Source organism: Salvelinus namaycush, chromosome 23 (assembly GCF_016432855.1).
Source record: "Salvelinus namaycush isolate Seneca chromosome 23, SaNama_1.0, whole genome shotgun sequence".
Taxonomy (NCBI): Eukaryota; Metazoa; Chordata; class Actinopteri; order Salmoniformes; family Salmonidae; genus Salvelinus; species Salvelinus namaycush.
In genome coordinates, this window is record NC_052329.1 from 31533689 (window position 1) to 31550225 (window position 16537).

General features: G+C 43.7%; 1 protein-coding gene across 1 annotated transcript; it reads left to right on the plus strand.

Annotated features, from left to right (window-relative positions):
- The first annotated feature begins 2397 nt into the window (after positions 1-2397).
- On the plus strand, positions 2398-12983 carry LOC120018789 (SUMO-activating enzyme subunit 1). Its single transcript, XM_038962000.1, has 9 exons — positions 2398-2608; positions 3059-3170; positions 3574-3747; positions 7256-7401; positions 7509-7611; positions 7734-7839; positions 9455-9599; positions 9870-9939; positions 12546-12983. Exons 1-9 carry the CDS (start codon positions 2508-2510, stop codon positions 12636-12638), a joined length of 1050 nt encoding a protein of 349 aa, XP_038817928.1. The 5' UTR covers positions 2398-2507; the 3' UTR covers positions 12639-12983.
- The last annotated feature ends 3554 nt before the right edge of the window (positions 12984-16537 follow it).

A 16537-nucleotide genomic window follows, 5' to 3' on the forward strand; every position in this document is an offset into this window, starting at 1 on the left:
TGCTGAAACTTTTCTTAAACGGAAGTAAACGGAACAAAATGGGTATAAGCATACCTGAATTTGTCCAATAGAAACTATTGTTTGCTACTGTTGGACTAATGATTACACCCTATATCAGCTAGATGCAGGCAAGAGTGTGCAAGGCGGTATTGAATGTCACGTCTGTCCATGTGTCACTGTCTTTTACCTCAAATTTGTCTCTCGACCTGTGTGCATCTACGTTGTAAACTGTCATTCATAGGCTAGATTGTAGCAACCGCATGATGGGTATAGGGAAAACCATGTATTAGACTAAACATATCGCTGTTACATTGAACTGGGGGAATGGAATATGAATGACAGTCATCCAATATGCTTTAAATAGAAATAAGGCCATGCTCATGAAAAAAAAATTGTCCTCCCTCATCTTAAATGGCACTGACCGCCACCGGCTGGTATGCATATGTCTTACAGTGAGAGAAAAACATAATCAGGAGATGGCCAATTCTTTTGATAAAGTCACTAAATGGTAGTACATCCATGTGATGCATGCATACTAACCGAAGTCTTGCAGGTATTTACATGGTTTTGTGCATGTGCCAGGTGATAGAAATCTCAAAGGCAGTACCATCACTCTAAAAGGTCGGGTGAATAATACTGTCCTGTGGATATTTTTTTATCTCAAATTTCTACCCGAATAAGGACCAACCGCACATACAAGTTCAAATGCAATTTTATTAAACATTCTGGCTTGTAAAGAAACTTTCCAAGTTTTTGCAGTGCTTTAATTCAGACTGTGTTTGCAGAAAGCTTGCCTGACGACTCAAACTGCATTTTTACGCTGCTCTATGTTCGCTACAGAAGAAATAATGTCCGTGGGCGTGGCATAGCGTTTGGGTAGCCAGGTAAGCAGAAAGCTGGTATCACAATCTGATCTTTTAGGCAACTAAATTATATACTTCTCAACAGATGTCTTGAAAGCTCTGGTCTGATAAGGCCCCTAATAACTGACACAGGGTCATATATTTGTTCACCCCCCAGTAATGTGTACTGGTTGGGGAGGCAAGATGGCGTGTATGCTCGAATGGTTGCCGGACTTGGAGATGGAGTCAGGGGAACCCATTGAGGTCGGTAAGAAGACGGTCAGAGAAAAAATATGAAAACATTTTCATTTCTGCTGTCCAGAGGGAGCGTGCGCTCCGCACCACGTGACTGGGGAGAAGAACTGTGACTTGCGTTCCTCTCCGGAAAACAGGGTGCCATTGAAGGAGTGATAACTGGAGTGCCGTTAAGTGTTGAGGAGGGTCAACTGAATTTGAAGATTCCTGGTGTCAGTAACGCTCACCGTTTGGTGCGACGCAGATCCAGTGGAGAGCGTAGTGAAACAGAGTAGACACTGTCTGTACTACTGAGTTTTGATGCAGAGTTTTTACCAGATAAATTCAAGTTAGGATGTGTCAGTTATACCGGGAGAGCTTTTGTCCCGAACAGTGTGTAGGAGAGAGATTCCTAGATATGAGAAGTGTGCAGGAGGACATAAGACAAAGGAATGTGTAGTATCGGTGGAAAAGGTTGTGTGTGTGTGTCAACTTTTAGGGGTACCCATGGTGCTGGAGATCAGAGGTGTCTGTTGAGAGAAAGGCAGGTTGAGGTTGCCAGGATCAGAGTAGTGCAGGTGTCATTTGCTGAGGCACTGAAGAGAGTAGTAGAGGAAGATGGGTCCACTCTTACGGAAAACGATTACAGTCAGAGTGTAGTATAACTGCAGTATGCTGCCAGTACTGTGTCCAAAAGAACACTGGTTTTTTTACTGCAGTAATTTTGCAGTGTAACTGCAGTTAGAGTGCACTATGCAGTACACATCGCAATTACTTTGTCCAAAATACCACAGTCGATTGCAGTTACTGCACTTATACTGCAGTTTTAAAACTGCTATTTTTTTTTGGTAAGGGCAGGGTGAGGAATCCTAAGAGGATCCCTGTGAGTAGGACGAGGTCAATAGAGAGTGATAGGAATAACATGTGCTTCAGTAAGGTTGTTTTTTTGGGCATTCATAGCCTTGGTTGTCAACTGTATGGCAGGAATGGAATGTAAATCACAGAGGATAGATGTTGTGGTGGCAGCTGTAGAGAAGCACTTGGGCGTACAAGATTTTACTGCAGAAGAGTTACAGGGTGTTTGAACGACAGTGTCCCGTACTCCCAGTCTGTTGGCCTGGAGCAGGATCAGATAGGACCAAAGTAATGGAATAGTGATTAGGTTTTAATGGGTGTAGGGTTAGTAGGTAGGGGAATTTTCACAAAGTTTAATGAATTCACACTACAGAATAGTAGGCTGATACACAGCCAATACAGTAGGTGGCGGCATGCGCCTTTAACATTTGTTTGCGGACCGCCATAATACCAAAGAAGAAGATAACGTCATCATCCAGCGTCCGTTCAAATCAGCGATAGCGGTACTCTCCCCGAATCTAAAAAGGGAAATATTAATCCCATTACTGTTAAACTAGACAAATAAACCAGTTTGAGATGATAGACATGATTGAGAAGGAGGAATCTATCATTAGCGAGGAAGAAGCGGCTCAGTATGACCGGCAGATCCGACTATGGGGTCTGGATGCACAAAAGAGGTAGCTATTAGCTAACGTTAGCGTCCATTGTCTCTGTAGGTAGATAACCTATTATTTGTCAGTACTAAATAAAAAAAGCATTAAATGTCAAATTTGAACTATGCACACACTTGGCCATGATATACAGTCTTTACAATGTTTCTCAATCCATTCCTGGGGTGCACAATTTGCATTGGCCCAGCGCTAACACAGCTGGTTCAACTCTCCAACTAACGTTAGCCAGCTAATCACCAAGACCTTGAATCAGATATGCTCGTACTGGGCTAAAACAAATATGCACTCCCTGATCCCACAGCAAGAATGGATTGGAAAACACTGCAAATGTTTATGTTTACATAACTTATCAATCTGCACAAAGCATGCATGTTTTGTCTTGAAGGCTTTCCACCCCATATTGTATGATGGAGCCACATAGCTAATAAAGGTGTTGGTAATCTGCTTCTGTTCCAGGCTGCGGGGGTCTCGTGTGCTCCTGGTGGGCCTCAGGGGCCTGGGGGCTGAGGTGGCCAAAAATCTAATCCTGGCTGGAGTGAAGGGGCTGACCCTGCTGGACCACGAACAGGTACAGACCACAATACACAAAGTGTATGTGTGTGTGTGGGGGGGTGTGTAACAGGTGTAAAATAAACACCTGAAACTAGATCCAATACATACTGGTCTTGATGAGAAGGAAAAAAACTGTTGGGGGAGGTTCTCTTTTGCACTGTCCAACCAATCCAGTAAATGTGTAGGAGGAGTTAAGATGGAGTATTACCTTGTTACCATCCAAAAGTGGAAGTTGCGTCAAAGGCTCTTTCCATTCCCCCTGAAAACCGGAACATCCGGTTGTTGGGGACTCGGCAGAGGCTAGGTGAGAGGGAACCTCCCGAAGTAGGCTAATGGTGGGATGAAACACTGAGAAGATTACAGGAGAATATAAATAAATTTTACAAACCACTAACTATTTCTGCTCTCTTTCTTCCCAGGTGACAGAGGAGTCATGCCGAGCCCAGTTTCTGATTCCAGTGACTGCTCAGGGCCAGAACCGAGCCCAGGCCTCCCTGGAGCGGGCCCAGTACCTCAACCCCATGGTGGAGGTGAAGGCAGACACAGACAGGGTGGAGACCAAACCAGACAAATTCTTCCTTCAATTTGAGGCAGTGAGTACAGTAGTGCAGGGCTGGCCTATTGTCAAGATTACTTTTGTTCATTATTTTCTGTTACCCTAAATGGCCACTAGATGGTGAATTTACACCATACGTCTTACTACATGTTGCTCTGGGCAGCAGACCAATGCCAGTATAGCACCTGTTTTGCACAGATTTTTTTTCTCTTCTGCAGATTTAAGCAGTTTCTTTGTTGTATTTTTTCACCCATTTTTTCTCCCCAATTTCGTGGTATCCAATTGGTAGTAGTTACAGTCTCATCGCTGCAACTCCCGTATGGACTCGGGAGAGGCGAAGGTAGAGAGCCATGTGTCCAACCTGGAAGCCATCCGCACCAATGTGTCAGAGGAAACACCATACACCTGGCGACCACCATACACCTGGCGACCGTGTCAGCGTGCCCTGCGCCCAGTCGCTAGTGCGCAATGAGACTGTCGGCCTAACCTGGACGACGCTGGGCCAATTGTGCGCCGCCCCATGGGCCTCCCGGTCGCGGCCGGTTGCGACAGAGCCTGGACTCGAACCCAGAATCTCTAGTAGCACAGCTAGCACTGCGATGCAGTGTCTTAGACCACTGCGCATCTCGGGAGGCCGATTTTAAGCTGTTTTTGACTGATGATGAGTTCCATTGCATGTAGTTACACTTTGTTCACAAAAGGAATCTTTCTTTGTAGAACTTAGTGATAAGTGCTCCCGAGCGGCGCAGCGGTCTAAGGTACTGCATCTCATAGTCAGATGAACTCTCATAGTCAGATGAACTCATGGATACCATTTTTATTTCATCCAATAGGAAGGAAGTTCTAGGTAGTTTTGTGAGCCAATGCTAACTAGCATTAGCGCAATGACTGGACGTCTATGGTATCTACTCTACTAGCATGCTAGCAGTTACCATAGACTTCCAGTCATTGCGCTTACTCTAGTTAGCAACTTCCTTCAAACTGCACTCAGACATACAAATAGTATCCACAAGTTCATCTGACTCTGGGGAAGTAGATAAAGGGGTTTATGATGCATGTACATATTATTTATAAATTGACGGAGTGAGGGAATTGACAGGTGCCAGTAGGGGGGGAAAAAATAACATAAAAAAATAAAGACACTCGAGCTAGGAGATAAATACGTTTATCTAACTTATGTCTGTACAGCTAACAAGTAGAAACGTAGCTTTTCTGTGGTGTTTGGTTCCAGACACACTGAAAAGCAAGCTGTCTGATGTGCTCTGCTCTCAATCATATAGTGTTGGGGTTTTGAAGAGACTCCTCATCAGATACTCATGGATTTTCAAAGCGCAAACAAGCAGCTTCCCCAGTCTGTCTGTGGTGGAGAAACGGCGGAAGCGTCCCGGGGGGAGTGCTAATGGAAGTTCAGCAGGAGGGGGAGACGAAATGGGCTGTGCTGTAGACTGCTAGCCTTTTTTATCTGCTAGCTATGGATATGTCTTGTCTGTGTGGCGCAGCACTGGGAAACTGGAACTGGTTTAAATTTGCTGGAATGCATGACAAGGGACTGCTCTTTTTAGTCACCCTGTTTTGGGATTGATATGTCTGGATTATAGCTTTGATCCCGAGAGAGTTTGTAGGTGTTTTTGTCTTTTTAGAGATCATTTGAGGCAACAATTCACACCCACAACAAACAAACTTACTCGTTTACTTCACTCAGAACACTGGTATACTCTCCCTATTCTCACTCATGTACTCTCATTGAGTCTGTCATAACCACTCATTCTCTGCATGTCTGTCACTTCACTGCTCCCTTCACCTCCTACTAGACCCATTCTCCGTTAGGTTCCATTGTACAGATAAGCTAAACACCCCCCCCCCCCCATTTTCCTCGCTTCCTTTTCACTCCCTCGCCTCTCAAACAATCCAGCTCAGTGTCCCTCTTCACAAAGCCCTTGCCGGAGGCCATCGAGAGGAGGCGTTCAAGCTGCACACCTCCTTCAAAAGGAGGGAGGTTCTGTGGACAGACAGACAGGCTGGCCAGGCTGTTAAAAGTCCTTGTCCCTGCCAGTACCAGCACTCCCGGTTCCCTCTGCCAATCCCATCTAATGAACTGCAGCAGTAACCCAACATGTCCAGCCAGGGTCTCCCTCAGTGTCTGTCACCACAACAGAGGGCTTGCCTTTTTTGTAGCCGGCAACTAAAGCCAATAGGACTTCTATAATAGTCTGTAAGGGCCTCCCTTCCACCATAAGACCGTCTTCATATGAAGTTGAGGTGTGTGGTTCAAGGAAGATCTCCGGTCCATTTTTCAGGCATCAAGCACCCAGCTCTGATGATTAGTTTATCAGTCTTCATTAGCTAAGGGCAAAGCAATTAAAAACAACTTCAACCATGCAGTAACATGTCAATCAGCTGCCCTTGGTAAAACACTGGTAAAACACTGTAGTGAATTCAATGCTGGCACCTCCCAACATTGTGGTACTTTGTGTTCCGGGAGGGACCAGCGTGTACATTGCAGGGATGCCACAGACAGATGCCCATCAGCTGCCAGACAGCCCCTTATCTCTAGCCAAGTGTGGAGTGTGCTGGGTTTGGTCTGGAGGATAAGATGGACCCAGCCCGCGGGTCAGTTTTTTTATTAAGGCCAATCTTCTGTTCCCCACCCTGTTCAGATAGAACACACTGGCCAAAACAAACTAGTCGATTCTTCAACAGAATAACAGATTTTGTTTACTTGAACATGTTTTGTGGCAAAAGGACGGGGTGTCTGTTGTGTCACACAAGTCTAAGATCACCATGCGCAATGCCAAGTGTCGGCTGTAGTGGCGTAAAGCTCGCCGCCATTGAACTCTGTAGCAGTGGAAACGCGTTCTCTGGAGTGATAAATCACGCTTCACCATCTGGCAGTCCAACGAACGAATCTGGGTTTGGTGGATGCCGAGAGAACTCTACCTGCCCCAATGCATAGTGCTAACTGTAAGGTTGGGCGAGGAGGAATAATCGTCTGGGGCTGTTTTTCATGGTACGGGCTAGGCCCCTTAGTTCCAGTGAAGGGAAATCTTAATGCTACAGCATACAATGACATTCTAGATGATTCTGTGCTTCCAACTTTGTGGCACTTTCCTGTTTCAGCATGACATTGCCCCCGTGCACAAAGCAAGGTCCACACAGAAATGGTTTATCGAGATCGGTGTCAATGAACTGGCCTGCACATAGCCCTGACCTCAACCCCATCACACAGCTTTGGGATGAATTGAAACGCAGACTTCGAGCCAAGCCTAATCGCCCAACATCTGTGCCCGACCTCACGAATGCTCTTGTGGAAGCAAGTCCCCTTCAGCAATGTTCCAACATCTCGTAGAAAGCCTTCACAGAAGAGTGGAGGCTGTTCTAGCAGGAAAGGGGGGACCAACTCCATATTAATGCTCATGATTTTGGAATGAGATGTTCAATGAGCAGGTGTCCACATACTTTTGGTCATGCGGTGTAATGAGCACCATGGGAGTTGTAGTTTTAGCTGCTCTCTCTGACTTTGTCCTCCCCTCCCTTGTTCCTCTCAGGTGTGTCTGACAGGTTGCTCGAGGGATCTGATGGTGCGCGTGGACCAACTCTGTGCCCAGCACAACATCAAGGTCTTCTGTGGCGATGTCTTTGGTTACCACGGATACATGTTCTCCGACCTTGGCCAGGAGCACAACTATGTTGAGTGAGTGTTGTGTGTGATTGTCGAGTGTCTGTTTAATTTACTTGACTTGATTTAATCCTCAGTTATACTTATGCTCATCTGTCCCATGTTTTGATGCCCCCGTCCAGGGAGAAGCCCAAAGTAGTCAAGCCCAAAACAGACGAGTCCAATGATGGACCTGAGGCCAAGAAACCAAAGGTTGACCCCAATGAGACCACCATGATCAAAAAGGTGAGCGTTGTATAAAAATAGCTCAATTAGTGTTTTATCAATGTAATGAATGTTATCCTCCTCCATATCTAATGACGGCATGTTCCTTGCCCTTTGGCACTCTCTCTATCCCAACTGAACAGACGGCCAGCTTCTGCTCCTTGAAAGTGGCTCTGGAAATGGATTGGACCAATGAGAAGGCCAAGAGCAGCCTGAAGCGCACCCCCGTGGACTACTTCCTGCTACACGGTACCTGCGCCTCAATAATTCCACAAAGCCATTGGATATAAATATCTATTTGATAAAAGAGAGTTAGATCACTAACTGGCTGCCATCACATCTTATTTTTTTTGTCATAAGAAACAGTGAAGCTATAGATTGATGCCCTCTACACGTGAGCGCCTGCAGCTCCAATGATATCGCCCACCACCTTACCCCCCCTTCCTGTTTTGGTTGTTGTAGTGTTGCACCCTGTTCCTTCTAGTCTGATATGGTCCCTTTATTAGCCTTCAGCTGGCTTCATAGACCGTCTTAACATGGCTCTGTTTCCATCACATCCATGGCCAGTCGTGTGTGACTTTAGAACAGAGAGACAAACCGCTAGGCACCACCCACGACACCACACTACCCCCGCAAGGCTGGCAACTCTATCCTGCCCCTGTTGTTTGGCTAATATTAATATAACAGCCGGAAAGGAAAGAAGCTGTTCTTTTGTTTGTTTTTGTCGTTTTCAGAGCTGTCCTACAGCATTTGTGTTTCTATAATTAGGTCTAGACGTTGTGGTATCTCTCGACTGAGCTGTTCTTGAGGAAGTGGTGCTTCCTCTGTTACAGTCTGCGTTACAGCTCCTCTGTGTCCCAGGGGTGGGGTGGGGGGGGGGGTTAGCCTACTGTATTAAACCGTAACACCTCCAGAGGAATGGAAGGCAGCGCAGGCGTGGGGGGCACAGGACGGTTTTCCTTCAACTTTGATTTAGTTAATGTCATTTGAATGTGTTGTTTTTGCTTCATCCCTGTTTGAATTTGATCAAGAATGTCATTTCTACTCATTTAAGACAATGTTTACTGGTCTACTTTGCACAGATGTCTTTGTACGCTTACATATAGTGTTAGTCCGTGCCAGGTTTTGAGAATTCTGTGATGTTTAGTTGATGGTGATTGATGTTGGGTTTTACGCGTGTGAGCGCGTGTGTGTGCTCGCGTGCGTGTGTGTGTGCGAGCGAGGTGTCAGTCTGGTGGAAATATCCGTGGGCGGACTGGGCTCCATGATGTGATTGATGGACAGCTAAAAAGAGGATGTTATGACACCTGTTTTAACACTGAGTGGGTGAGGAGAGCTGCCAGCCTTAAATGGGGGTTTAGAGCCAAAAACATCTCAGTGGCAATGGTACGTCCATCTCTTGTTTATTATTTGCCTTTTAGTAATAGTCAGACTCCAAACCACATCCTCCTCATTTTGACACATCTGCCCACGGTCTCGCACAGGATGGGTGTAGTACTAGTGGTGCGTGCTGACAGGACAAGGACAAGAGTCATAGATGTCTGATCACGGCCTTGTCAAACTGATCAAAAACTGCTATTTTTTCACAGGATCAGTATTTAATTGGAAGTTTGTGTGCGCACTTTTTTTCTGTGAGTGGAAGTGAAGCTAGCCGGCCAGTGTCATTCCAGCAAGTGATAGAATGACAACCCCACTGACATTTCCTTAGTAACATATTCTGTGTTGGGTGGAAAACATAGCTCAGTATATGTAGCAACTTAACCCATAAAATCAGAGCTTCTTCTGTGTCTATGGTTTCCTGCACTTATCCAACACTCGTCCTGTTGTTCACACTTGCTCTATCTTCCTCGCTTCTCTCCCACAGTACTGCTGAAGTTCCGTACAGACAAAGGTCGCGACCCCCACCCAGAAAGCTTTGAGGCAGACGCCACGCTCCTGAGACAGATCCGGGATGATGTCCTGGAGGCCATGGGGCTGAGTAGCGAGCTTCTGCCTCACGACTTTGTCAGGTGACTGGCTCAATTCAACCCAGATTTCACCACATGGTGGATCACTTGACAGCCATTTACATATTTAGTTGGACTCTTAGTAATATGTTTGTAGGGGACTGTTGTATCTGCCAGTGATGGTAGTTCTTAGATATATCAATGAATCTGTGACTGACTGCTCCATTCTGAGCTATTTCAGATTTTTAGAGTTAAGACAATTGTTAATTCATCCTTATGAACTCCAGAGTTTGTGTATTTCTGTTTGACAGTCATGTTTTGTGTTGTCATCAGCTACTGCTTCTCTGAGATGGCCCCTGTGTGTGCTGTGGTGGGAGGAGTGCTGGGACAGGAGGTTGTCAAGGTTGGTTGTCAAGTTTATGTATTATAATTTTTTTTGTTCATTGACTTTCCATTAGTTGCTGTAACTTTAAATCATTCATACTAGAGGTCGACCGATTTTATGATTTTTCAACACCGATACCGATTATTGGAGGACCAAAAAAAGCCGATACCGATTAATTGGCCTATTTATTTATTTATTTGTAATAATGACAATTACAACAATACTGAATTAACACTTATTTCAACTTAATATAATACATCAATCAAATCAATTTAGCCTCAAATAAATAATGAAACATGTTCAATTTGGTTTAAATAATGCAAAAAAAAAGTGTTGAAGAAAGTAAAAGTGCAATATGTGCCATGTAAAAAAGCTAACGTTTAAGTTCCTTGCTCAAAATGAGAACATATGAAAGCTTGTGGTTTCTTTTAACATGTGTCTTCAATATTCCCAGTTAAGAAGTTTTAGGTTGAGGTTATTATAGGAATTGTAAGACTATTTCTCTCTTTACCATTTGTATTTCATATACCTTTGACTATTGGATGTTCTTATAGGCACTTTAGTATTGCCAGTGTAACAGTATAGCTTCCGTCCCTCTCCTCGCCTCTACCTGGGCTCGAACCAGGAACACATCGACAACAGCCACCCTCGAAGCATTGTTACCCATCGCTCCACAAAAGCCGCGGCCCTTGCAGAGCAAGGGGAACAACTACTCCAAGTCTCAGAGCGAGTGACGTTTGAAACGCTATTAGCGCGCACCCCGCTAACTAGCTAGCCATTTCACATCAGTTACACCAGCCTAATCTCGGGAGTTGATAGGCTTGAAGTCATAAACAGCTCAATGCTTGAAGCACAGCGAAGAGCTGCTGGCAAATGCACAAAAGTGCTGTTTGAATGAATGCTTACGAGCCTGCTGCTGCATACCACCGCTCAGTCAGACTGCTCTATCAAATATCAAATCATAGACTTAATTATAATAAACACAGAAATACGAGCCTTTGGTCATTAATATGGTCGAATCCGGAAACTATCATTTCGAAAACAAAACGTTTATTCTTTCAGTGAAATACGGAACCGTTCCGTATTTTATCTAACAGGTGGCATCCCTAAGTCTAAATATTCCTGTTACATTGTACAACCTTCAATGTTATGTCATAATTATTAAAATTCTGGCAAATTAATTACGGTCTTTGTTAGGAATAAATGGACTTCACACAGTTCGCAACGAGACAGGCGGCCCAAACTGCTGCATATACCCTGACTGCTTGCACGGAAAACAAGAGAAGTGACACAATTTCCCTAGTTATAAGAAATTAATGTTAGCAGGCAATATTAACTAAATATGCAGGTTTAAAAATCTATACTTGTGTATTGATTTTAAGAAAGGCATTGATGTTTATGGTTAGGTACACATTGGTGCAACGACTTTTTTCGCTTTTTTCGCGAATGCGCTTGTTAAATCATCACCCGTTTGGCGAAGTAGGCTGTGATTCGATGAGAAATTAACAGGCACCGCATCAATTATATGCAACGTAGGACACGCTAGATAACTACACATGGTTGATGATATTACTAGTTTAACTCGTGATTATGTTAAGATTGATTGTTTTTTATAAGATACGTTTAATGCTAGCTAGCACCTTACCTTGGCTCCTTGCTGCCCTCGCGTAACAGGTAGTCAGCCTGCCACGCAGGCTCCTCGTGGAGTGCAATGTAAGGCAGGTGGTTAGAGCGTTGGACTAGTAACCGGACGGTTGCAAAAACGAATCCCCGAGCTGACAAGGTAAAAATCTGTCGTTCTGCCCCTGAACAAGGCAGTTAACCCACCGTTCCTAGGCCGTCATTGTAAATAAGAATGTGTTCTTATCTGACTTGCCTAGTTAAATAAAGGTGTAAAAAAAAAACGGCCACAATCGGTGTCCAAAAATACTGATTACCGATTGTTATGAAAACTTGAAATCGGCCCTAATTAATCGTCCATTCCGATTAATCGGTCGACCTCTAATTCATACTCTACTGGCTCTAAACTAGTGTGAAAAACCACACATCAGACTGTCTGCACCACATTTACTGTTGCGCAGCTTTCACTGGGGAGAAAGATAGCATGTTATATTTTGGGGAGGCAGAAAGCTAACCACTTGACAGCAGGCCGCTCCACTTGATTCTGGGTCCAATCCAGAAATACCCACTGATATGTTTCAGTCCTGTGGGGCTTTTGGGGAGATGTAGGGGACCAGTGTGTCTCTTTGGTGTGGCTGTTTTAGATATGGGAAGTGTCACAGTCCTACCTGTGTTTGAGAGTTGAGGAAGCCAGGTAACGTCAGTCAGTACAGAACAACCGCTCAGCGGGATTATAGCACTGCGCCAGGCTGTCTGATGTAATGATGAAACCGGATGAAACTGCCTGCAACCGGCAGACATCGCACTGGGTGAAGTCAGGCGATCACCGATCACACAGCAGACCCCACGCTCACGCAGTGGAGCGGACACTAGAGTACACCCCATGTATCCAATACAGGGAAAGCTGCTGAAGCTCCCACAGCAAAGCTATTGTGGGTTTAGTTTGAGAGATGGTGAGGTAGTGTGTGTGTGGTTGGTATTAACGTCACTGTGTGTTTCTACAGGCTCTTTCCCAGAGAGACGCACCACACAAGAACTTCTTCTTCTTTGACGGTATGAAGGGTAGCGGGGTAGTGGACTACTTTGGCCCAAAGTGATCGACCATATTCCCACCAAAGGAGGGAGAGGTGTGTGCATAGGACAATGAGGCCTACACTCACATACGCAGTAACAGTTTTGAGTTTAGTTGTTCTTTTTTTTCCAGTCAAAAGACTATTTATCAATGTGTAACCATTCACCTCAGCTGAAAGTTCAAGTGTTTCAATAGGTGGAAAGGATTTGTCATTGTACATATTCTCTTTTTCATACCTACACACACACCCCTACTAGACGGTTTTTGCAGCATACCTGTTGGGATTTCATTTTTTGGAGGGCTGATAAACCATCCATTCGTTTCAAGCACACAGTTTTTACATTTTGTAATAAAAATATTGTGAACCAAATTAGTCTGAGGGGTTATTTGGAAATTCTAAGTAGTGACAGTGTTGTAAAAAGTACCCAATTGTCATGCTTGAGTAAAAGTAAAGATTTCTTAATAGAAAATGATTCCAGTGAAAATCACCCAGTAAAATACTTCTTGAGTAAAAGTATTTGGTTTTAAATATAAGTATAAAAAGTAATTGTAATTGCTAAAATATACTTAAGTATCAAAAGTAGAAGGAAACGTATAAATAATTCTTGGTTTTAAATTTACGGATAGCCAGAGGCACACTTCAACACTCAGACATAATTTACAAACGAAGCATGTGTTTAGTGAGTCCGCCAGATCAGAGGAAACGGGGATGACCGTGGATGTTCTCTTGATAAGTGTAAATTGGAAAATGTTCCTAACCTACTAAGCATTCAAAATGTAATGAGTACTTTTGGGTGTCAGGGAAAATGTATGGAGTAAAAAGTGCATTATTGTCTTTAGGAATGTAGTGAAGTAAAAGTTGTAAAAAATATAACTAGAAAAGTGAACTACAGGTATCCCAAAAAACTACTTAAATAGTACTTTAAAGTATTTTTACTTAAGTAGTTTATACCACTGAGTAGTGACATTGAATGACTCGATGGTTGTGTAGCAGTGGGTCATATAGGTTCAAATGAGTGGATATGTGGCCTGGTGTTAAGTGCATGATGTCATGCCACGTGGGTGAAAGAGCAGGTATCAGTGCCCTGCAGCGGCAAAACAAAGGGACTGTTTCAGGAGCTTCCAAGAAATGCCAAACAGGCCAATAATGAGCAGGGTAGTTTCCTCTTCGGTCACCCAAACACGGGATCTCTCCCTCCATCATCGGCAGGTGGATGGACCGGTAGAACTGGTCTAGCAGGTACTATAGGTAGGTACATGGAGGGAGTGGCAACCCCCTACACAGAGGGCCCCATGTACATTATTATTATTATTATATATTGACATTTGACTGACTTCTCATTTACATTTGGTATTTAGCAGACGCTATTATCCAAACGCGACGTACAGTAGTGAGTGCATACATTTAGTTTTTTTAATACTGGTCCCCCATGGGAATCGAACCCACAACCTCAAGCGCCATGCTCTACCAAATGAGACACACAGAAAATCTCTAGGCATTTTGAAAGTGTATTTTACTTGGCTGTGTGGACTACTATTTTCTGCATTTAATGCCCTTGCGAGAAATGACCATGTGTATGGTGAAACTGTCAATGTAAAGGATGTTTTTTTTCTCAAATGTTTTTGTCCTTAACCATGAAACTGCAGAGAAGTATCTTCTCAACCCAGAGGGACAAAGCAGCATGATATTCCACATAGTTTGTGTTTGTTTGTGTATCTGTTTGTGAGTTATTGAAGGGAGAAAAAGCACCTTGGCACCTTGGTGGAAAATAAATGTCTTGTTTTTCGCCTGCAGAGGGAATTTGTGGAAAGGAAAACAGCCAGAGCCTTGAAATGAAACCCATGACTGGTTAAGCCCCATAAGGAGTCACTGCTCTTTTCCTGGGATTAGGAAAAAGCAGGATTTATTACGGACATCGCTTTAAGCCCATCCTTTTAATTAAAGCACGTCTCTTATCTCCTCTCCCTGACCAACCCACTAATCCCCCCCCCTCCCCCACTCACCAAAAAAAGATACCCCCTCCAGCACTGGTCATTCATTTTGTAAAGACTGAGCAGTAAAGATCCAAGCGGTCGCTCCCGACACCAATCACAATGGGGACCTCATTCTGCCGCTGACGCGTGGAGATTCAATTGGTTCATATATGGCACAGAGTGCAGGTGAGGACCTCTGGCCCAGATGTTATCTATTGACTCATTGCAACAAGGGGCAGGGTCTTATTCATTATAAGTAGGTGTCGTTCTTGTTTTTGAGACAATATGCAATCCAGACCATGTTTAGAACCACGAGAACAACAAAGCCTTCCTGAATAGAGGACATAGCCTACAGTTCAACAATCTCGAAACATTCCTACGTAATATCATTAGCAGCCAGCATCAGAGCATTACACACGTACATGTTTTAAAGCTTGCTTGCTTTACTGTGTAGTTACTCAAGATGTCTCTGTGTTCATGTGATCTGTTTTCTGGGGATCCCTGACATGTTCTCCAAATATGTGGTGTTACTGTTTGTCACGCACCTCCAGACCACCACACTGACCATTACACGCTAGTCACAGTCCCCCATTCATCCACCTACAGGAATCAGGTGACAGACTACAAAGAGTCATTGGTGTGATAAGATCTTACCAGTATAATAGAGTAGCAGAAACAGTAGACGAGTAAAAGAACATAACCTGAGATTGTTCTTTAATCCAGGGCCATGAGGATAAAGTACTTTTGAACCAACTGAAGTCATTGTATTAACCTTGCGCTGCAAAGGTCCACTATCCTTTTTTTCACAGACAATCATATTCTGTTATAATCTTTATTTTAAAGGTCCAATGCAGCCATTTTTATCTCAATATCAAATCACTTTTGGGTAACAGTTAAGTACCTTAATGTAGTTGTATTCACTTAAATTGGTCAAAAAGAAACAAAAATTGCATCTTAGCAAAGAGCAATTTCTCAAGCAAAGGTTTTGCTAGGACTGTCTGGGAGTGGTCTGACTCTGGAGAACTAGCTGTTATTCACAGGTTTGGCAGGTTTGGAACTATTTTTCTTATTGGTCTATTAACTCATTTACTGCCTGGTGATGTCACCTGGCAGGCCAAATCCCCATCGAATCAAAACTGGCAGACATTTCAGGCAGTCTTTTCAAACAGCTCTTACACTTAAAGGCCAGTATTATAATTGTCACAATTTCAGAGTAATATTCCAACATCATAGTGAGAAAAATCACATTTTTGACTGCACTGGGCCTTTAATAAATCTGATAATCTTACAAAAAAATACAAGCCAAAACAAGTAAATATTTCATGTCTTTATTGTTAAAAAGGAAAAAAATCTGTACAAAAAATGCATGTAGAAAGTTCATTAAAAAAAAAAGTCAAAAACAGCTAATTTACACCGCATGAAACTGAGATTGAGATTCCCACAAAAAATGCAGCACTACTTTACAGCAGTGCCGTCCCTCTGTGAGAGAGTACATTGGAGAACGGAACTACAAGAAGTCACATAGTCGCCACAGGAAGTGGACCACGCCACGGCACACACCACAGGATGTCATGAGGCTGTCACAGGAAACATACTGCACGTGCTCCGAACGCTATGGGGACGCCCAGTTTCCCACAGAAAAAAAGGTGCTTGGGTATTCTCACAGGTTCTTTGTTTAAAGGTGTAATGACATTGCAAAAAGGGTCTCAAAAAAAATTACCTGAACTGAAAACAAAGCATAGACAGCAGTAATGTTAAGGCCTTATAAGTGATACACTATGGCAACACAGAAGATAGGATGATCACAGTTGTATCCATCATAACGTCTATTTCAGGTTTACATGGCAAGTTGGGACTGTGTTAACCTCTTGGGTTCAAGGTTAAAACTGTTGGCTTCAGTGAAGGCTCAGTTTCTCCCACTTGGCATGCAAACGTTCTCAACCGATTTCC